Genomic DNA, 22,535 nt, shown 5'->3' on the forward strand with positions numbered 1-22,535 from the left:
TAAGACAACTCTGAGATACCACTACACACCTGTCAGATTGGCTAGAGTGACAGGGAAAGATAATGCGGAATGTTGGAGGGGATGTGGGAAAACTGGGACACTGATGCATTGTTGGTGGAATTGTGAACACATTCAAACATTCTGGAGAGCAATCTGGAATTATGCCCCAAAAATTATCAAATTGTGCATCCCCTTTGATCCAGCAGTGTTTCTATTGGGCTTATACTCCAAAGAGATACTAAAGAAGGGAAAGGGACCTGTATGTGCACGAATGTTTGTGGCAGGTTTCTTTGTAGTGGCTGAAACTGGAAAATGAATGGATGGCCATCCATTGGAGAATGGCTGAATAAATTGTGGTATATGAATATTATGGAATATTATTGCTCAGTAAGAAATGACCAACAGGATGATTTCAGAAAGGCCTGGAGAGACTTACATGAACTGATGCTGAGGGAAGTGAACAGAACCAGGGATCATTATATACTTCAACAACAAGACTATATGATGATCAATTCTGATGGACGTGGCCCTCTTCAGCAATGAGAGGATCCAAATCAATTCCAATTGATCAGTAATGAACAGAACCAGTTACACCCAGCAAAAGAACACTGGGAAATGAGTGTGGACCATAACAGAGCATTTCCACTCTTTCTGTTGTTGTCCACCTACATTTTTGTTTTCCTTCTCAGGTTCTTTTTACCTTATTTCTAAGTCCAATTTTTCTTGTGCAACAAAATAACTGTATGGATATGAATGCATTTATTGTGTTTAACATATTTACCATGTATGGGACTACCTGTCATCTAGGGGAGGAGAGGGGATGGGGGCAGGAGGAGAAGAGTTGGAACAGAAGGTTTTGCAAGGGTCAATGCTAAAAAATTACCCAGGCATATATTTTGTAAATAAAAAGCTATAATTAAAAAAAGAAAAAGAAAAAGAAAAGAGACATTCAGGGAAGCTAGGGAGGCTTGTCCGTGTCACTGAGTTATCTGTTTTTGTTTCTTTGTAAAATGGAGGAAAATCCCTGTCTTATGTTTGTAGCCGGCTTGAAAATTTCTAAGGGGAAAATGCAGCCAGCCAGAAGGACGGTGGAAAAACTGCAGCTAAAGAGCCTCGTGCTGGGGACGACTGAGAAGTGTCGTACTTGAAGCCGTTCTAGCTTTCTGGACTCTGTCCTAGGAAGCAGGACCGATTCTTGTTTCAACTTTCAGGTGGGCGATTAAACCCGCAAGATACTTTTTCAGTCATTTCACCATCGGCCACACAGAAACTTCAGAAGAAAGATCAAATAATCAAAGAAAGGAAAACAACTTCTTGGTTCGTAGGAATTTCTGCCACTATAAATAAATCAAAGATCCCAAATTATGGTAATCACTAAAAAAAAATGTATTCCTAGATTTTTGAACTTGTGATTGTTAATCCTCTCCAGTTTCAAAAATTTATTGGCTGTGTTTTCTTATTTCTTATCTTAAAAGCAAGTTTTCTTATCTCTGTTTACCCAGTTTCCTGATCTGTAAAGAGGAAAATAAAGGCACCTTCCTCCCAGGATTGTTGTACATATAAGTGATACAGTGATTGTGAAACCCACAACACAATGACTGGCATATGGTCAGCACTAGAGAAGTGTTAACTTTTTGTTATTGCCTTTGATTTTATACTGTGATAACTTGCTATCAGATGGAATGCTTCAATATGAAGCAATTCCATTTCTTTTCATTAAAGTAGTTGCCCCCATGATAAATTATTCTGTATTGGGATTTATGTAAGACAATCTGGAAATGCATTAGGCTGAATTGATGTCATCCGACTGGTAATAAAGCTTGTTTCATATTTTAAAATATGATTTTGTATGTTTCTAAATTTACACGTGAAATTTGAGAAATCATTGTATTAGAAATGCTGTTAGTAGACAGAGCACCAAGAATGTTTGTGGCAGCCCTCTTTGTAGTGGCCAGAAACTGGAGACTGAGTGGATGCCCATCAATGGGAGAATGGAGAATAAATTGTGGTATATGAATATTATGGAATATTATTATTCTGTAAGAAACGATCAGCAGGAGGATTTCAGAGAGGCCTGGAGAGACTGACAGGAACTGATGCTGAGGGAAATGAGCAGGACCAGGAGATCATTATTTACTTCAACAACAATATTATATGAGGATCAATACTGATGGACGTGGCCCTCTTCAACAATGAGATGAACCAAACCAGTTCCAATAGAGCAGGAATGAATTGAACCAGCTACACCCAGCGAAAGAACTCTGGGAGATGAGTGTGAACCACTACATAGAATTCCCAATCCCTCTGTTTTTGATTTCCTTCACAGGCTAATTGTACACTATTTCAAAGTCTGATTTTTTTTTGTACAGCAAAATAACTGTTTGGATATGTATACTTATATTGTATTTAACTTATACTTTAACATATTTAACATGTATTGGTCAACCTGCCATCTGGGGGAAGGGGTGGGGGGGAAAGAGGGGAAAAGTTGGAACAGGTTTTGCAATTGTCAATGCCGAAAAATTACCCATGCATATATCTTGTAAATAAAAAGCTATAATAAAAAAAATAAAAATAAAAAAGATCATCCTAAAGGAAAAAAAAAAGAAGATAGAGCACCAGCCCTGAAGTCAGGAGGACCTGAGTTCGAATCTGGTTTCAGACACTACTTTGTGGCTATGTAATCCTGGGCAAGTCACTCAACTCCAATTGCCTCAGCAAAAAAAAAAAAAAAAAAAAAAAAAAAAAGAAAGAAAGAAAGAAAGAAAAACAACTGTTTTAAAAATCTAAAGACAGATTACAATTTGAGCGGTTAAAGAATGTAATTTTTAAAAAATTGAAAACTCAGTGAATAAAGTATCAGGTCTGGAATCAAGAGGACCTGAGTTCAAATTCAGTCTCTAACATGTAGCCCTGGACAAATCACTTAACCCTGATTGCCTTAGTTTCCTTCCTTGTAAGATGAGCTGGAGAAGGAAATGATAAACTGCTCCAGTATCTTTGTCAAGAAAACTCTAAATGCAGTCACAGAGTTGGATAAGACTAAAACGGATGAACAAAAATATTAAAGAGGATATATATAATAATTTTCTGTTTGGGGGAAAAAAGTTAAACAGACCCTAAAAATTATCCCGGCATGGGTTCCGTCAATAAAAAGTTATTAAAAACAACAACAACAACAACAAAAGTTAAACAGACCCATTAAGAAATCTTTGTCTGTGAGATTACGCGAGAGTTTGCATTTAGGCAGGATCGTAAGATTTTATTAGCTCTTTACATGTTATAAAATATGAAGTATTGAATCTTGAGAATTTAGAACAGAATTTTAAAAATGGTCCCCTCTCCCACTCCTTGTCAAGGGGGGGGGGCGGAGATTTATTAGTTTACTATAATAAAGAGTAAATTTCATTTGACAATTTTTTGCTATCACTTATAAACATTATGAAACTATGGTTTAAGGTGGTTTAAAAATGTAACTACAAATGGAGGTCTGTTGCTGGGAAAAGTTGGGGGGGTTGACCTTGATGTGGTAAAAAGATCAGTTTCTCCATAGTGTTATTTACTCTCTGAAGAGGAAATTTCCTCACCTGGTTAATCCTGAGCCTGACTTTTTATACCCTGTGAATAACGTGGACCTTTACCAGATCCGACTAGCTGTCGGATATGACTTTTGCCTGGAATTAAATAGAACTAAGGGAGGCTTTTCCCCCTGGAATGTCATGTCAGGTTCAGTCACATGTCATGTGGTCTTGAGAGAACGACTCTTGTCATTGTTAGAACTATGTCCCTCCTTTTCTTTTCATAGTCAGTTTCTATAATCAGAGTGAGTGTGCAATAGAAGTTCCGAAAGTACAATATTAACTTATTAATTAATAGATACTGTAACATCTGAGTCACTATAAAAGGATACAAAAGCATGAGAAATCTCACAATTGTAATCTGTATTTGTGGTCATATGATAATACAGGGATGGTATCCTCCTACGAAGGAATTCAAAATATAAAAGTTTTCTAATTAAGTAGAATAACAGGATTAGTCTTTTTTTAGGTTTTATATTGGTATGATTGGCTTCCAAATGATTCTAATGGAAGATTTAGGCTTTGAGTCTATTTTAATAATAAGATCTCAAAATTGGAATAAAGATTTTGCACATAAAATTACACTGATAATTGTAAAAAAAATAAAATTTTATCATTTTAAAGTATTTGTTTGATAATTTTTAAAATGGAATCACTTTATAAATTAGGCCCTCATGAATTTTTGAATATATGGATATGACTGTATGCTGCGCAATCCTTAAAATGTAATATGAGTTAGCTGTTATTTTTGTTTCTAGAAAGACAAGGTAATTACAATCAGAACAGCAGACAGGATGTGACTGTCTCTTACTAGTACAGTAAGGCCATGGGGACAAGAAGCCACATGACGTGGAGCTAAGAAAAAAGTAGAGGGCCATCCTGACTTTATCTTACTCTTTTCCTGTGACTAGCCAAGTGCCATCTTTCCCAGGCTACGGCCTCAAGAGCGTCACACATATTGCTATGTCATATACAGCAGTGTCAAGGGCCACAGTACATACAGAGCACTGCAGAAATTGAAGCACAGAGGGCTGTGAAAGGCAAAGGTTTGTTCTTCAAGCAAGCCAGATGCGGCTGTGAGTGTCGGGACGGAAGAGAAGGATCCCTCGGGAAATGAAGCCGTGGGACTCAAAGCCGAGGTCACCAAGGCCCCTGAGCTGAGGGTCTCCACAGGACCATCATCAAGCTCATGGTTTTACTCAGTGACCCGAGCTGGAGGGTCCGGCTACAAAACTCAGACAACCCCCCAATCCGTTTCCATTTCTGGCTGACGTGGCCTGACTAGTACAAGGATGAACCATCTGCAGCTCCTGAAGGTCCTCTGGTGGGCTGGCCCTGCCAAGTCAGGGAGCTAGAGGGCCAGGGGCGTCCCGCGTCTCACTGATGCTCCCAACCTGGGCTTGGACCCCACTGAGGCAGACGGCAGCAGTCTCCTACAAACTCCGTCTCACGCCATGGCCGAGGCCGAGACTGAGGGTCAGACCCATGGCCGACAAGGCTGTCAGGTGAGGCCGCAGGATTGCCCAGAGCGAAAGCAGGATGGGGATTCACAGACACCAAACCAGGTGAGCCAGCTAGAGGATGCTGGGAAACAAGGGGGACCCGCCTAGCATCCTCCGTGAGCACAGGCACCTTCCGGAAGTCCCAAAGCGGGCAGGCTGGACATCTTTATTGGAGCCACAGCCCAGGCAGACCCTGACTCAGTCCCTCATGCTGAGTAGCCAATAATAGCGGCAGCTCTCCCATAAGAAATCACAGGCAGAGGGAAGGGGGCCGGACCAAGGAACGAGTTCAGATGTAAATTCTCTTCTCTAAAAACACCTTGGTCTCAATCCCAACCATCAGCAGTGGCTGTCGGAGAGACCTGTGTTTCTCGATTCCTATTACTGGTGGGCGTGGAAAGGGATCTCTCCCCCATCCCCATTGTGCCCCGGGCCTACTAAATCGAGGCCACAGGCCGAAAAATTCTCTGTTCCAACTATTTTAAGGCAAATTTAAATTGCAATGAGAAAGCTCCACCTCTCCTTCTAAAGTCACTCCCCGGGGCAGGGGAACGTCTTCCTCCTAGTGCTCTCAACATTATGCCGATCTTGTGCCTGAATTTTCTGACAGAGACCCGACATTGAGCTCGGTCACCGAGCAGCTTTGGAAACGTGGCCAGGAGCACACACAGACAGGCGCCCCTGGATTTGTTTCCCTATAAATACAGAGCAAGATCTTCAAGCAGCGGTGACTGGAAGCGGGGGCAGGCTTTGGACAATGGTCTCAAACCACTGAGTCCTCCCTTCCTCCCCGCAGGGCGAGATGCTCTCATGTCACAAACTCAGCAGACGGCCCAAGCTTTCCAGTCCTGACGTGTGTCTGCTACGGGCAGCAGCAACTAAAAAGCTGCCATCCATCCACAAGGCAGCTCAACGTGGGCACGGGCATAGACGCGTGCACGCACTCACACACACTCTCCCTTTCCCCCTTCTCTCTGCCTGCCCCTCATTTCCTCTTCTATCCCTCCCCTGGCTCTCTTGCCCATGAGGTGCAGCCATGGTACTGAGCCCTCCCTGCACTGCCAGGAGTGGAAAGAAGTGACACAGGAGTTGGGAGAGAAGAGAGGGCAGAAAATGCCCAGAAAGGCCATGCCCAGAGGGACCATGCCCGGGAAGGCTGTGCCCAGAAAGCCTATGTCCAGGAAGGCCGCCTGGCAGCTCCTGTAGCTGCCCCCGTGGGGCTCTCCATCTCCGGTCCCTGACCAAGGCCGCGGCGTGTTTCCAAGGGGACCCTCACCAGGACTACTAGAGCCGGGCACCCTGGGGGCGGGTGCTGGTCACCTACCTCACTGGGTGCGTGTGAGGGCAGCTGTCCGATTTGGTGAAGTGCCTGGAGCTCCTCCAAGGAAAGGCGCTGCAGATGCAAAAACAAACGGGTGTGAGAAGCTGTGAGCCGGGCTGAGCAGGAAGCCTGGGGAGCCCAGGGCCCAGGCAGGGGCCCGAGATGGCGCTAAGAGTGGGCACCTTTTGAGCCCCTTCCCTGACCTCACTCCAAACCAATGAGTGGGGCCCGCCGCCAGGATCTGACCACCCGGTGCCCAAGCAGAGTCCAAGGGAAGACGCAGGACCCCCAGGAATGGACCCAGCCCTCCATCCTAGAAATGGTGCAGACAGAAGCAGCCCCAGGACACGAGCCACGGGCAAAATAAGGCCGTGGCTGACCCCAGCCCTGCCCCAGCCCTGCAGGGATCCCAGTCTAAGGCCCTCATCTTCAGATGACAAAGCACGATGAGGTTTCTCGTGCTGTCCAAGGTCAAACAGCAAGTACTGGAAGGAGGAGGATTCGGGTTCAAATCTTGCCTCCAAAGTCAGTGCCCACCCCAGCCCTTCCCAAGGGCTCTGGGTTCTTGGGCTGCGGGTCTGGGGCAGCTCGCCTAAATGCCAATCGGGCATGTGTCTGTGAATGACCAGAACCTCCTGGAAATGACCTGTGACCCTCAAGGACGTCTCCCCTCTTCCTTTCTCAAGGCCCTCCTGCCATAGACTTCAGATGGACAGTGACTCCAGGTCTTGTTCTCATAGCATCCTTAATGGGGCTCCGTGGGAAGAGTTGTTCCTCCTCCTGCCCCCTGTGGTCCCTGGGAGTCCCTCCAGTGCAGTGGGGGCTTCTGGGCTCCTTCCAGCTTTCCATCTATTGCCCGTATTCCACCTCAGAGATGATTTCCCAGACCTTTGCTAACTGCCCCGTCCTCCTCCCAGGATGCCACGGCAGAAAGTACCTCTGGCCCAAGGTCAAAGCATCACCGGCCATCTCTGGCCCCGAGAGCCGTCTCTCCCAGGACCCCAGGCTGCCAACCATGAGTCACTCGAGTCTGCTGCAGGCTCCACATCTACTGACTCAGCCAAGTGGCTGAGAACAGGAGGCGACTCCATGAGCCCCAAAGACCCAAAGTCAATGGGGCAGGTCTGCCCGCTGGCCTGGCCAGGGGCTCCAGAAGTCGGACGCGGTCCCCGAGCAGGAACGTGGGCTTTTGTGCTTCCTGCACGCTCCGGCCACACACAGGCCACCCGGTTTGCGGCCTGCCCAACATCACAGCGCATCAATGGCGTGGGAGACTCCGCTCCTGACCAAGACCCAGTTGTGGCCAGAAGCTGCCGGTTGGAGCTGAGCGCCTTCCTCTGGCGAGCAGACCCGGCCACTCCGGAGAGCTGCTGTAGCCCCAGCGTTTCAGCCACATCCTGTCTGGGTTTTCCTGGCAAAGAGACTGGATCTTTCTCCAGCTCATTTTACCGACGAGGAAACCGAGGCAAGCAGGGTAAAGGGGCCACAACGGCCGTGGATGGCCAGGGGCTGAGCCAAGTTACTTGTGATCTGGGATTCGGCCTCTTGGAGACTGTGCAGCCACTCTGACGTCCCCTCCTCTGCTCCCCAAGGCCCTCAGAGGCCACTTGGACCCTTTTATTTCTCCTTCTGCTTGTTCTCTTCACCACTCAGTTCAGCAGACTCTGAGGGGTCTCGAGGCAGGTCCATCAGTGGAGCCAAAGTTCTACAGGATGTGCAGAGGGACTTCTGGACCCAGTCCTTTACAGCCCCCAGTGACCACGGCCTCGCCTCCCTTCCTTTCACCAACAATCATCTCCACAGGCTTTTCTGCACCTGCAGCACGGGCACCTGCACCTCCTGGGACTACCTCCGCCTTCTCTGAGCCCTCCTGGGCAGTTGGCTACTACTGACGACATTTCCCTTCTGAACAATTTTTCCAGACACTGTGATGTCCTTGAGGAGCTGCAACACACCCATTTCCAGACTTCCGCCATCATTATCCTATCTCTCCAGCCCTGACCTCTCTCTCCCCATTGCCTGCGGGACAGAGAGAATTCGTCCTCCCTAATTCAACTAATCCAACATCCATTTCATCATCTCTCCCCACCCATGGCTGTGAGGAGCACCGTCCCCTAAGGCTTCATGCTCCTCCCAGCGCCCAGGAACAAAGCTGGCTCACACCCGGCACGCTCATCTTTGCCCCTTGATCTGCTGCTGGGCTGCATCTTTTTTCCCCTTTTTTCTAGTAAGTTTATTTGTTTTTAACACACATTGCTTTATGAATCGTTGGGAGAGAAAAATCAGAGCAAAAGGGAAGAACCATGGGAGAGAGAAAAAATCCCAGAAAAGAGAAGTGAGCCGAGCGTGTGCTGATCAGTCTCCTTAGATCTCCTGGGAGTGAAAGGCCTTTTCTGCCCAGAGGCTGTTGGGATTGTTTTGGGGCTATGTCGCATCTTTAGAAACATTCACCTGACACGGATGCAAGGGATTTGTACTTCCTAAGGTTCCAAACGGACACTGAACACCAGTGACGGGCTAAGCTACAGGTCAGTGGATCAAGTACTGGGCCATCTTAACACCACTGGCCTGCAGGCAAACAGACAGAGCTCTCCCGTATCCCCAGAGATCTCTTCAGGGGAATTCTAATTAAAAGGCCAAGGACAACAAGAGCCAAGCCTCCTGACCGCTTCCCCCGAGTGAACGTCCAGCAGGCCCCCACTGGTACAAGGAGCCGCAAGCCGACCTTCTGTGCGGCTGGACACGGGGGGAGTGAGATCCAGAGCCCAGCCCCACCCCGGGAGACTTCCCTGCCTTCCCGTCCCTTGTGACTGCTCAGACAGCTCCAGGATCACCTTCTGGTTTCTGAAAATGAGGTTTCTTTGTTTGCTTTGGGTGTAAAGACAAGATTACCTCGTGTTCATCTTGTGGGTCTGAAAGCCTAGGTAGGGGTCAAGCACCAGACTGGTGGCTAGGTCATCATTTTCACACAGCTCCTTGGCAGACATCCCCGAAGAAGGAACATAGCGACTCTGGCCCTCGAACCCTGAAGCACCGCTACCTGGGAAAGGCAAGAAGCACACAAGTTACTCCCTGGGGCCCTCAGTGACGCCCCCGGGCCGGCCTGTGTTCCAGAGGGTCAACAGGGAATCCGTTTGAGGCTCCAGCCAGAAGAAACTGATCTTGGCCCAAACCTAGGAAGTGCAACCGCCCACCGTCTTGCCCGCTCCCCCAGGAACAAGGAAGCCTTGGAACAGCCTCCACACTACTCTGGTGTTTATCCCAAGTGACAGACTAGGTCTTGCTGAAGCAGCGTTGGTGGAGAGGCTCTTGGGGAGGACAAGGACACCGGGGCAGGTTGGCACCTGCTCTGCAACAGCCTTGGAGAGGGCCCTGAGAAAGGAAGTGAGCTGCCTGGGGACGGGCAGTGCCAGGACAGAAGCTCGGGCCTTCCTGGCTCCAAGACCACTGCTAAGGGCTCCACCATTCTGCCCCTTTCCCTTAAAATGGACACCAAGAATAATGTACCACATCCACAAGTTCTTGGGGGAAAAAAATGAGGGAAGGGAGGGAAAGGGAAAAGAAGGATAGAGTTGGAAATTCAAAATTTTAATTAAAAATATTAATTTTAAAAAAGTTTCCTTTCTAACTGAGAGGCACATGGCAAATCTAGTCAGTGTTTTATTATGCATTACTTAGTTACTATATACCAAGGTAAACTGTGGGACAGGTAAAATCGCTTCTTTGACCAGCAGGCAGCTCTTGGCCCCCGTCCCTTCGTTTCTCACGTGCCCTCAGTCCTATTTCAGAGAGGGAGACTGGATTCTGCTCCTCCTCACTACTTATAAAAAGCTCCAAGAACCGGTTATCAGAAACAGATGTCAACAATCCCTTCCGAACACACAGATGTGAGGCTGACGGGTGATTAAGTAGCAGCGCTCCGGTTGGACAGAAGTCACCCATCATTCTCGAGAACAGGGGGTGGGGGGTGGGGGCCTTCCAGCGGCTGAGCCCAGCCAGACCAGGCACCCGGCCCGCCGCTGGTCACTCATCACAACAGGAGCCGAACGATGGCACTTTCAAAGTAGGAACACATGGCTCTTTTAACTCACCCAGAATGAAAATTGTCAGACAACAAAATAAAACCGTTTTTATCACTAGAGAATCTCCCCCTCCCCCATAACCTCCCAAATACCCAGAAGTTAATTGTGTACCTACATCTGCTTGACCTTCTCTCAACTGCATTTCTGCCAGCTTTCAGGGCGTCCTTTCCCGCGTGCTGAAATTTGGATTGACTCGGCTGGTGTTCGTTAGACAACTTGCCTCCATTTCTCCTGCCATTCACGACCATGTTCTTGGAGTCTCCCAACCACTTCATACCCACAGACAGCCCGACCCAGTGGCATTTAGTCACTCTCTTCAAATAGCTTAGAGAATAATTTCAAGTTTCTCTCCTAATGGAAACAAAACATGGGAAAAAAAACAATAACTGGGGGGGAAATACAAGCATGCCATTAAACAGCCACCGAGAACGACCCCATGTGCACTCACGGCGACGGGAGGGTTGTCTCTGCTATTGGCGCGCTAGTCTGGGTGCTTCTCGAATACCCCAATGATCCCGCATCGGGAATGTGCCCTAAAAGCTCCGCCGCCCTCCACTCCTGGAAGGGATGCCCGGAGCCTTCACAGTTAGTAAGCGATACCCACGTGACTTAATTCCTTGTCATAGTGACCTCGGAGGTACAGACCCTAACAGCCGCCATCCACTCAGCTAAGTCATCTGTTAATAAACAATTCCGTATCACTCCAACATTCTCACAGCCCTTTACGTTCATTATCTTCAGCCGATTCTCACCCCCACCCTTGAAAGTGTTCCCCCCAATTTATGGGATACCCAGGCTGGAGAAGGCACCTTATCCACCCGAAAGAAGTTCTGAACTCGGCTCCGTCGGCCTCCAAGCCCATCACCCCGGCCCCTTCATCATGTGGCTCGCTCTGCTGACCAGCAGGCAGCTGCAAACACCCGGCCACCTCCCAAGGCCCACCTCGGTTCTGCTCGAATCAAAGCGGGCAAAGCATCTATAATCTTAGGCCGATAGCTCCACGGACCCTGCCATCTATCATCGTGATGCTGATTAACGGTTAGAAGCTAGGTTGCCAGGAGACGAGATGGGAGAGAGACGCCTTCGCTCTGGGTTTCGTCATTTGAAGGTGACGTTCCAGACAGAACAGGCGCACACTCGCACTCTGTGACAACCAGCACGCGCCTGTTGTTAAGGACCGATGTGTGAACACCAGACTGTCTGGAGCAGAGGGGGAGGGGGACCGCCACAGGCTAGCCTTCGAGAAGCTTACATGCTATTGGCCAGGAAGAGAGAGAAGGAGGGTACAGACACACACTCGATGTCAGGAGAAGAACATCAAAAACCAGGGTAACGAGCAACGGCCCCTTAAAGACAGGAGCAAACGAACCTTAATGAGAGGTTGCAGGCGGAGAGGCCCCCGTGCAAAGCAAGGGAGGGTCCCCTGGGGCACACAGGGAGCAGCGCAGGGGGAAGCCGCAGGAGTCTGACCTGGCGTCTCTGCGGACACGAGGAGACCAACCAAGAAGTGATTCTGGTAGTTCAGACCAACGGTTAGGACGCAGGCCGGGGCCAGAGATCCTGAAGTGCTAGGACTGACAAGAATGAGGACGCCCGGTGGGGGGCCGTGCTGAGTGGGAGCTGGGAACGGCCCCAAGGAGGGGAGGGGAGGGGGAACATCGTACTTCCCTCTGAGCACGTGCAATCCGAAAGGCTCAAGGGACCCCCAGGCTGAGAGTTCTGGCCAGCAGGAGAGACAAAGGTCACACACAGAGATCTGAGGAATCTACAGAGAGACAGCTGAATTCATGGGAAGGAAGCGGGGAGAGAGATGGGAAAAGTAGGAGGGAGAGGGAAAAGGAAAATTAGAAGGAGGGAGGAAGGGAGAGACAGAAATAGAGACAGAGAAAGGAGAGAGAACGACAGAGAGACAGATACAGACAGAGACAGGGCTTAGAAATAAGGAGACTGTTGTGACCACAGAGAGACCTCCTTCAGTGGCGTGGGGGAATGGAATCAAGCAGCAGACGTAGAGCCCCAAACCCAGGGAGGAAGAGGAGCAACAGGTCAAGGACTCCGAGAGAGAAGGCTGATGGGGCAGCTTCTTTATCACCTGCTGGACACTTGGAAAGAGGCATGTCACTTCAAAGGGAGGCTGGGAGTCTAGCAGGGGACCAAGCCATCCCTAGCTGCTTGAAGCCTCACCTTCCTGCTTTATGGAAGGGGCAGCTGAGGCCCAGGGAAGGGAGGCTCCTCGGGAGGGGGACTCTCAAGGGCCGAACGACAGCCAGAACGCTGGGCTTCAAACCCCCCCCCCCCCCCCCCCTCCCCGGAGAAGTCGGCCTTCTCCATCCTGGACCATGCCCAGGGGACCCTGCAGCTGCCTCGGGAAATCCCTCCCCCTCCTTCTCCCCTGGGCTGCCCAGGTCCCACAGAGTCTGCGGCTGCCACAGGCCCCAGCCAGGCCGGCCCCGGCTCACCCAATACGTCTGCTCCTTCTCAATGGAAACCTCCTGCTTGGCCCGGCTTCCAGGTATTTCTAAACCATCACTAAGACCCAGAGCCACGCTAGCTGCTTTCCAACAGAGAAGAGCACAAGAGGGTAGCTTGGAAGTCACCACAGCATCTACAGAGATTTTCCTTTTATTCCACTTTCTTGCCAAACATAAGGCGATGTCTCTATTTGAATTAATACGGAAACCAGGAACAAAGGTTTAACTTGAAATCATAAGAACATAACGTATTTCAGAAAGACTTAGAAGATTCAACAGGTGCCACATAATCTAAATTTTCCTTACTGAATAGATGACAACTTCTCCGCTTCCACAATAACCCACGACTTCCAAGTTACCTCTTCTTCCAGACCGAGTGTCACAAGCAATAGCGTGAGGGACCACAGCGTCCAGAGCCACAAAACGAGATCGTCCTGAGCAGCAACAGCCCGACGACCATGTCCTGTTAATGCCCCCAATCTGTTCTTTATTAAAGATGGGAGACGTGAGGGAAAGTGTCAGCGACCAGGGAAGAGAGCAGCCCCAGGTCTTCCCACAGGCCCTAAGTCATCCTTGAAGAGCCAGGACAAAGATGGCCTCAGGGGGGAGCTCTGGAGGGCAACGACGAAAAACAAGCTGGAAGCAACTGCAAAACCCTGACTTCTAATCTTGGGGCGCTGGCTACAGGAGGAGGCCGTCCACCGACCCAGGGAGACACCAAGGGAGCTTTCTCCGATCCCTAAAGGCCTCACAACAAAAACAACTAGATAGGGAATAAATGGCATAATCTATCTGCTAATGACAGTGATGCATTAGTTTATGGGCTTGATGCACAGAAGTTTCAGGCCATTATTTCTAAGTCACACTGCTGACACATTCGATTTCATCACTTTTTAAGGAGTCTATCCCCTTTGAGAGCAAGTCAACAGAGCAGATAAACCCAAAGACCCCTTCGTGGAACATTTCTGGGAAAACTGGAAAGCAGTGTGGCAGAAGAGTTAGACCATGTGCCAAGAAAAACTCCAAAATGAGTATGAGTTAAAAAGAAAGGGCCCCCCCAAACAGAGGAACAGGCAAGGAGGCCCCTGTACGATTACGGGGAGGAAAAGTCTTGAACAGAACAGAGGTGATTGATGACAAAATGAACAATTTTGATTACAAAACATAAGATGGTTTTTACATGACAAAGCCAAGGCAGCCAGCAGTAGGCAGGGAAAACATTACTGTTGATTAAAGGTTGCTATCTGTATTTCTACAAATGTTCAACAAAAGCCCCAAATAGCTAAATGATATGCAGACAGATTTCTTAAGAAACATCAACAAATCACATGAAAAAATATTCCAAAACACTAATCAAAGTAATACAAATTCTAATGTTACAATTCATACTTATCAAATTTAAAAAGATGACATACTGAGGGGGGAACTATGGGAAAATAGGCACACTAATATTCTCTTGATGGAACTATAAACTAATCTAACTGTTCTGAAGAATTAGAAATTATACTAAAAAGTCACTAAACCACAGATAGCCTTTGACTCAGGGATACGACCGCCAGGCCTAGGTATAATCATGTGTATGTGTGTGTGTGTGTGTGTGTGTGTGTGTGTGTGTACATACACACACACACACACATATATAGGCCCCTAGGGAGTTCAAGGACAGAAAGGAAGGTCCCGTAAGGACAAATGTTAAAAGCTGGTGTTTGCTGATTGGGAGAATGTGATGGTTCCAGAAAAAACAACTGTGAGTTCAAAGGAACCTGGGAAGATCTGAATGAGCCCTGGCAGGCGAGGTTACTGGTTACCGGGGAGATTTGGGCAGTGTGGTCTGGGCTGAACCAGGGAAGCAATTTCTGCCACAACCACAATCATGGAAAGGAAAACAACACGGAAAGGCTTCGGAGCACCGCGGTGACCAATTAAGATTCCAGAAGCCTGAGAGGGAAGCCTCCTCTTTCTGCTGGAGTCGGCCAATAAACGTTTATTAAGCACCGTGTGCCCGGCACTGCGCTAAGTCTGGAAATACTTAGGCAAGAGCCAGTTCCTGCCCTCAAGGAGCTGCCAGTCCATTGGGGAAAAGAGCAAATCCACAGATAAGTGCCAACAAGTTACACACAGAATAAGGAGTAAATAACCGGGGAAGAGAAGACGCCACGATTAAACCAGGGGAGCTCCCAGACTGGGAAATTCCATCTGAGGCCGGTCTGCTTCTTTCTCTTTAACTTGTAGTCTTGTATTATGTAAACACGCTCGCATGGGTGTAGGTATTTATTGCAATTCATAATTTTGGTGAGTCACCTAAAGGTGAAGGGACCAGGATTTGAACCCAGGACTTCCTTATTTGGAGGCCAGCTTCCTGCTTACCCTGAAGTTCCCATTCTTTGCTGGAATTTCCCTCTTACAGGAATACGATTCCTTGGGAGAGTTTCACCAGTGGGTCTAAGTGACATTAGCTCCTGACCACTAGAATGCCTCTGCCCAGAGAGAGTCTTAGGCTAACTTAAGAAAGACCTTCAAGGGGCAGCTAGATGGCGCAGTGGATGGAGCACCAGCCCTGAAGTCAGGAGGACCCGAGTTCAAATGTGACCTCAGACACTTAACATTCTTGGCTGTGTGACCCCGGGCAAGCCACTTAACTTCAACTGCCTCAGGGGGAAAAAAGAGACTTTCCGGAAGAACTTCAAAGCTTTTCCCAATTGTTGTCAGGCTTTTTAGAGATGAGGGCTCAAAGGAGCAGAGAAGATGACTGGTTACTGAGCGGCAGCATCAATGACTTCGCTGGCCACAAAACGCCCTACAATATACGCGATGTGTCTGCCCCCATGACAGAGGGTGTAGACGGCTGAGATCACGTGGTAGGCAACCCCTGATTCCTGACCCTGGAAAAAAGAACCTTCTCCTGGGGCCAAGTCCTCCAGACTCGGTCTTTCTCTTTGAACAGAAAAAGGGTGCAGCATCTCTGACGGGCCCAGCCAGCCAGTCACCCAGGGACCGTGGTCGGGATCATCATCATTCCATAACCAGAATCATCTTAGCGATGATTCGCTCTGAGAGCATCAATTCAGTGAAGAACTGTAGCCCCGAGGTGCAAGGAGAGCCCTTGGCCACAGACTGAGGCAGGGGAAATGGTCTCTGAGGCCACAGAAGCCACTTTACGGACACACTGTCCCTCTGACCCCAAAGCGAAGGGACAGGTCAGGAAGTGGGGCCTGCATCTCAGCCACGTGTCCTTTCCTGCCCCAGTTTCCAACAAGGAAACGCAACTTGTTTTTAAGGCCCAGGCCCTGGATGACCTCCTCCTCCCCCCTATGGATTCTGGGTGACTTTTCAGAAAGAAGCGTCTCCATAGGATCTAGAAAGCGAGCTTAGAGAGGCTGGAGGTTCTATAAGCAAAGGCTCAGAAAAGATGGGGAGCGAAGAGCTGCAAGATTTGGACAGAAAGTCCAGGACCCAAGGAGTTCATGGCAAAGCCTTTGCACAAGGTTTTTAAGATTCTGTGAAGGAGTCCTGCAGGTGAGTGGGGAAGCAGTGCTGGAGGACAAGGAAGCCACAATCTTGGGGTCCCCCCTTCCCGAGTGACCTCCTCCTCTGTGAGTGAGAGGTTTGGGCTGGGGGCCTCCAAGTTCTCCTGGGCAGTTATTTCTTGGATTTTCCTCCTCCAACTCAAATAGAAAAGGGCGCCCTTAACCCACAGGGAAGGACCCCTAGCCCACAGGGAAGGACCCCTAACTCACAACTAAGGGCCCCTAACTCATAAGTAAGCAGCACAGATTGACTTCATTGTAAAATGGGATCATCTAGGCTTCGTTGGATTTGTATTTATTTTGGGAACACTTTTGAACTTGGGCCGGCTCAGAGATCTTCAAAGGCTCCCGAAGCCTCGGGACCCTCTAAGACTTTTCTATGCTCCAGGTCCCTGCCCTCGAGCAGCTCCCAATCTAATGAGGGACCTAAGGTGCAAATGAACCAAATATAAGACAAGCTGAAGAGGATCCGAGGAGGGTGAAGATTAAGGCTGAGGAACCAGTATGAGAGGACAGGAACGGGCACTTTGTATTTCTACTGTCCAACATAAATCAAACAATACAACATCAGTAACAGATTTCTGGGGATGCTTGGAATTAGGGGTGGGAGCTAAAAACAGTTTAAAGAACGGACTTCAAGTAATACATGAGACCTCCCTAAAGCGCCCTCAGAGTAAATTCTACTTGTAGACAATTAAGTGCTTCCTTCAGACAGAGACATCCACTTTCTGGAGTATTTCTTTACCAATCCCTCCGAACTGTTACCAGACAGATCTACTTTGTTGATCTCACTCAGGGGATGGAGGTAGGGAAGACCCTTCTGAATGCCAACGGCTTCTCCTGGGATGTTACCCAGTGGCAGTGAAATAATCACAAATGCCCATGGGGAAAAAAGTGACATCCTGCAGGAAGGCAGGGGACTTTGGACAATTTAAAATTTGTTTTATTTAATATTTCCCCCAATTACAGAAAAACAACCACCACCAAATGTTTACATTTGTTTCTAAAATTTTTGAGTCCCAAGTTCACTCCCTTATCCCCATCCACAATTAAGAAACAACTTGTGAAGCAAAACATTTCCATAAAAGTCAAGTTGTGAGGGGGAAACATAAATCTCCCACCTTCAAGAAAAATTCAGTGAGAAAAAAAAAAAAAAAAGAGAATGCTTCAGTTTGTATTCAGACACCATCAAGTCCTTCTCTGGGGATGGATAGGATTTTTTCATCCTAAATCCTTCAGAGTAGCAGAGTAGCAGTAGATGATTATACTATTGGGAATAGCCAAGTCACTCACAGCTGGTCATCGCTCAACATGGCTATTAGTTTGTATAGGACATTTCACTTTGCTTGAGTTCATGGAGGATTTTCCGGGTTATTTTTTCTTCCCGAGAGCATCCTGCTCATCATTTCCCATAGAACAATGATATTCCATCATAAACACACCCTAGTTTATTGAGCCATTATTGATGGACGTCCCCTCAATTTCTACTTTTTGGTTTTGCCTAGAGAAGAGAGCTGTGTCAGGTTATTTTTTCTTCCCAAGAGCATCCTGCTCATCATTTCCCAGAGAACAATGATATTCCATCATAAACACACCCTAGTTTATTGAGCCATTATTGATGGATGTCCCCTCAATTTCTACTTTTTTTTTTGCCTTGAGAAGAGAGCTGTGTGAATATTTTTTGGTATATATAGGTCATTTTCCTTTCTCTCTCCCCACCCTTGAATCATTTTTGGTATCATGCCAAGTAGTGGTGTTATTAGGTCAAAGGATATACATGAGTTTATAGCCCTTTAGGCACAGATCAGATCTTTTGATCATTTATCAATTGGGATACAGCTCCTATGTTTTATAAATTTGACTCGGTTCTCTCTTTGTTGAGAAATGAGGCCTTATCTTTGAAACTTGCTTTGAATTCTTTTTTTTTTTTTTTTTTTTTTACTATTACTATTTGTATTTGTTCCCATTCTCTCCTTTCCCTCTTTCCCTCCTCAAAAGTGTTTTGGTAATGACCACTCCTCTTTTCTATCTCCCTCCCCTTCACTTATCCCATTCCCCTCCTGCTTTTCTGCAGGGAAAGAAAGATTTCTAATTTGGGCAATTTTTACACAGAAAAGTCACGATTTCAAACACTGTAGCCCAAGTTTAGTCAAGGCCAGAGTCCCCATAAGACAGTGACAATTATTTAGTTATTTGAGCTACAGCCTATAGGCAGAGAAAATGAACTCCAAGATATGTTTCTAAAGCTTGGAGCTTTCATCAATACCACAAAAACAGAGATTCCCAAGAGACAGAAAAAGTGCAACAAGATCCACAGAAAGACAATGATAGAGAAACACAACCAAAACACCAACCACTTTCCTCATGCTCTTTGTGACACTGAAAATCCCTGATGGGGCCTTCACTTGAAAATAACTAACAGGAAATCATCAAAGATGGACAGAAGCAGCTACACCCAGAGAAAGAACACTGGAAATGAATATAAACTGCTTGCATTTATGTTTTTCCTCCCGGGTTATTTCTACCTTCTGAATCCAATTCTCCCTGTGCAACAAGAGAACTGTTCGGTTCTGCACACATATATTGTATCTAGGATATACTGCAACCCATTCAACATATAAAGGACTCTTGCCATCTCGGGGAAGGGGTGGAGGGAGGGAGGGGTAAAATCGGAACAGAAATGAATGCAAGGGATAATGCTGTAAAAATTACCCTGGCATGCGTTCTATCAATAAAAAACTATTAAAATAAATAAATAAATAAAATAAAATAAATAAAAAATAAAAATAAATAAATAAATAAAAAATAATAATAAAATAAAATAACTAACAGGAAATCAAATCTGAGGAAAAAGAGGTTCAATGGGATCCAACCAGTGTCCAGTCCTTCTTATTTCTTGCGCCAGTGTTCGATCTCAAGGCCGACAATGCGAAGGAAGCTTGTTTGGCACTGAAGTCACCGACGGGAGGTTCCTTCAGGCTAATCAAGAGCCAGGGATAAGATTATGGGCCAGCTGTGTGGATCACAGTCCGCTCTTCCAAATGTTCACGGTTCTAAGCTCTGGGTCTCCTGGAGGCAGGTGAGAAAGCTCCGTCGCCTGGCCTCCCGCAAATCCACCCAGCTCACCGGGCTCCCACGGCCTTGGTCTGCTGGTTTCCACCCCACTTGGGGAAGTGATGAGAACCTTGTCAGAGATGAGGGAGCCAAGCCCCAACAGTCCCTACTATCCTTTCTCATTAGATTCCTTTGCTGTGTGTCCAGGGATGGCGGAGCACTTCATGCAAGAGAAGGAACGAGAAAGTGGCTGAGAGGGAAGGAGTCCGAGCATTTACCTGGAGTCGGTCTCCACATTTTACAAGAAACAATGATCCAAGAAGGGAGTCCTGGATGATGACAAGAAAACAGATGAAGTGACCGAGGCCTTCAAAGGTTCTCTCAAGATCCATTTTATTTCTTCTACAGAGGAACAAAGTGACATCAGCCCATGGTCCAGACATCCTAACCACCGTCCTGAGGACAAGGTCACCCAAGTCCAGTCCTTAAGAGCCGACCCCGCGGGGGCCCTGTCTCCTGACTTACGACAGAAGGCAGACGAGAACCACCACGGCACAAGCACTGGAGTGTATGAAAACTAAACCAATCATTTCCTTCAAATACTCTCAAAATCTAAGTAATCATTATACTTAATGATGCTCATTACTTGCTGGCTCTCTTTAACTGTACTAGATTCCAAAACTATACATTTCTATAGGGCAGGGCAGCTTTTCTTCTCTTTACTACAAAACATCAGGATCCTCTTTACATTTTTTAAATTCAAAAATATTATATTTCTTCCTAGCTGCCTCAGCAAAATAAATAAAAAATATATTTACATGTAACCTTTATTCATAAAAATTTTCAATTCCAAATTCTCTCCTTCTCTTTAGATCCTCCCCTGCCCTTTAAGAAGGCAAGCAATTTGATATCAATTACCCATGTGAAACCATGTAAAACTTACTTCCATATTAGTCAGATTAAATAGAAAAAGAAAAAAATAAATAAAATAAAATAAAGCGAAAAAAGCATGCTTCACTCTGCAATCAGTTCATCAGTCTCTCTCTGCAGTGGGACAGCATTTTTCATTATGAGTTCTTTGGATCTATCTTAATCAGAGTAGCTAAGTCTTACACGGTAGATCACTGTTACAATGCTGCTGTTACTGTATGCAATGTTCTCCTACTTCTCTGCTCACTTCGCTTTGCATTAGTTCCTACAAGTCTTTCCAGGACTTTCTGAAGCCCCCCTCCTCCTCCTTCTCCTTTCTTAGAATACAATAATATTCCAAAACAATCATATACCACCACTTGCTCAGCAAATCCCAACTCAGAAGCATTTCCTTAAATTCCATCACTCCAAAAAGAACTGCTAGAAATATTTTTATACCTATAGTTTTTTTTTTTTCCTTTGATCTCTTCAGAATATAGACCCAGTAGCAGCGATATTACTACGTCAAAGGGAAGGCATAGTTTTATAGTTATTTGGGTAGTTCCAAATTGTCCTTCAGAATGGTTTGGACCAGTTTGTGACTCTATGATGCATTAGTGTTCCTATTTTTCCACATCTTTCCTAGCATTTGTCATTTTCCTTTTGTCATATCAGTCCATCTGTGAGGTAGCACCTCAGAATTATTTTAATTTTCATTTCCCTAATCAATGGCGAATTAGAGCATTTTTCATATGACTTTCTTCTCCTCAAAACTATCTGTTCATATCTTTTGGCCAATTTATCAATCAGGAATTATCTCTTATTTTTATAAATTTGGCTTTATTCCCTATGTATTTGAGAAATAAAGCATTATCAGAGAAACTTGCTGTGAAAAAAATTCCTGCCAGTCTCCTCCTTTCCTTCTAATTTTGGTTGCTTTTTTTTTGCTTTTGGTGTGTGTCTAAAAATTTGGATGTGCTGCCATTTGGTGCACATATGCTTCATAGTAATATTATTGCCTAGTGTAGTTTCTGGTAAAGTTAGTTTTCCTAATTATCTCTTTTAATTAGGTCCATCTTGGCTTCTGCTTTTCCTGAGATCATGATTGCTACCCCTACCTTTTTTTTTTTTTTTTTTAATCTCAACTGATGCATAACAAGTTCAATCCCTTATTTTAACTCTATGTGGGTCTTTCTGTTTCAATTGTGTTCCTTGTGGTTTCTATCCCATTCCCATTCATAGCTATTACTATATATTATCCTCCTTCCCACTTCTTCCCATTTATCTCTTTTGACTCATTCTTTTCTCAAAAATTTTGCTTATGACCACCCTCTCCCTTTCTTTTACTACTTTTCCTTCTCCCTGCCAAATAAGACAAATTCCTAATTAAGTATGTATATATTCTTCCCTCTGAACCAATCCCAAAGAAAGTGATATAAGCATTACCCACTACCACTCTTGTTCTCCCCTCTAATGTAAAAGTTTTTCCTCGATCTCTTTTACATAAGACGATTTTCTCCGTTCTACCTCTCCCTTCCCCTTCTTCCAACACATCTCAATATAATCAGGTCACTTCCATGTCCTTTCTCTATGTAGACTCCTTTTCACTGTCCTAATAACATCAAAGTTCTTGAGTTACAGTTATCACCTCCCATATAGAAATATGAACAATTTAATCTTATCAATCCCCTTACGATTTCTTTTTCATATTTACTTCTTTATACTTAAGTCCATCTGAATGTCAGAAATTCAATTCAGCTAGTCTTTTCATCAGGAATGCTTCAAACTATTCTATTTCTTTAAAAGTTTTATTTGCCCCCTGAAGGATTAAACCAGTTTTGCTGAGTACCAAGTTATTCTTGGTTATAAACCTAGTTCTTTTGCCTTCTGAAATACCACATTCTAAACCCTACACCAGGGGTCCTCAAACTTTTTAAATAGGGGGCCAGTTTACTGTCCCTCAGACTGTTGGAGGGCCGGACTATAGTAAAAACACAAACTTTGTTTTGTGGGTCTTTAAATAAAGAAACTTCATAGCCCTGAGCGAAGGGGATAATCGTCCTCAGCTGCCGCATCTGGCCCACGGGCCAT

General features: G+C 46.2%; 1 protein-coding gene across 2 annotated transcripts in view; it reads right to left on the reverse strand.

Annotated features, from left to right (window-relative positions):
* KMT5B (lysine methyltransferase 5B) overlaps positions 1–22,535 on the reverse strand; it is a 45,022-nt gene that overhangs the window by 11,171 nt on the left and 11,316 nt on the right. For both annotated transcript variants that reach the window (XM_051964805.1, XM_051964804.1), the window contains exons 2-4: positions 10,595–10,834; positions 9,294–9,437; positions 6,405–6,473 (exon numbers count right to left, since the gene is read on the reverse strand). In XM_051964805.1, coding sequence (XP_051820765.1) covers positions 6,405–6,473; positions 9,294–9,437; positions 10,595–10,758 — 377 coding nt within the window. In that variant the 5' untranslated portion in view covers positions 10,759–10,834. The remainder of the gene's footprint in view (positions 1–6,404; positions 6,474–9,293; positions 9,438–10,594; positions 10,835–22,535) is intronic.

Source organism: Antechinus flavipes, chromosome 6 (genome assembly GCF_016432865.1).
Source record: "Antechinus flavipes isolate AdamAnt ecotype Samford, QLD, Australia chromosome 6, AdamAnt_v2, whole genome shotgun sequence".
Classification (NCBI taxonomy): domain Eukaryota; kingdom Metazoa; phylum Chordata; class Mammalia; order Dasyuromorphia; family Dasyuridae; genus Antechinus; species Antechinus flavipes.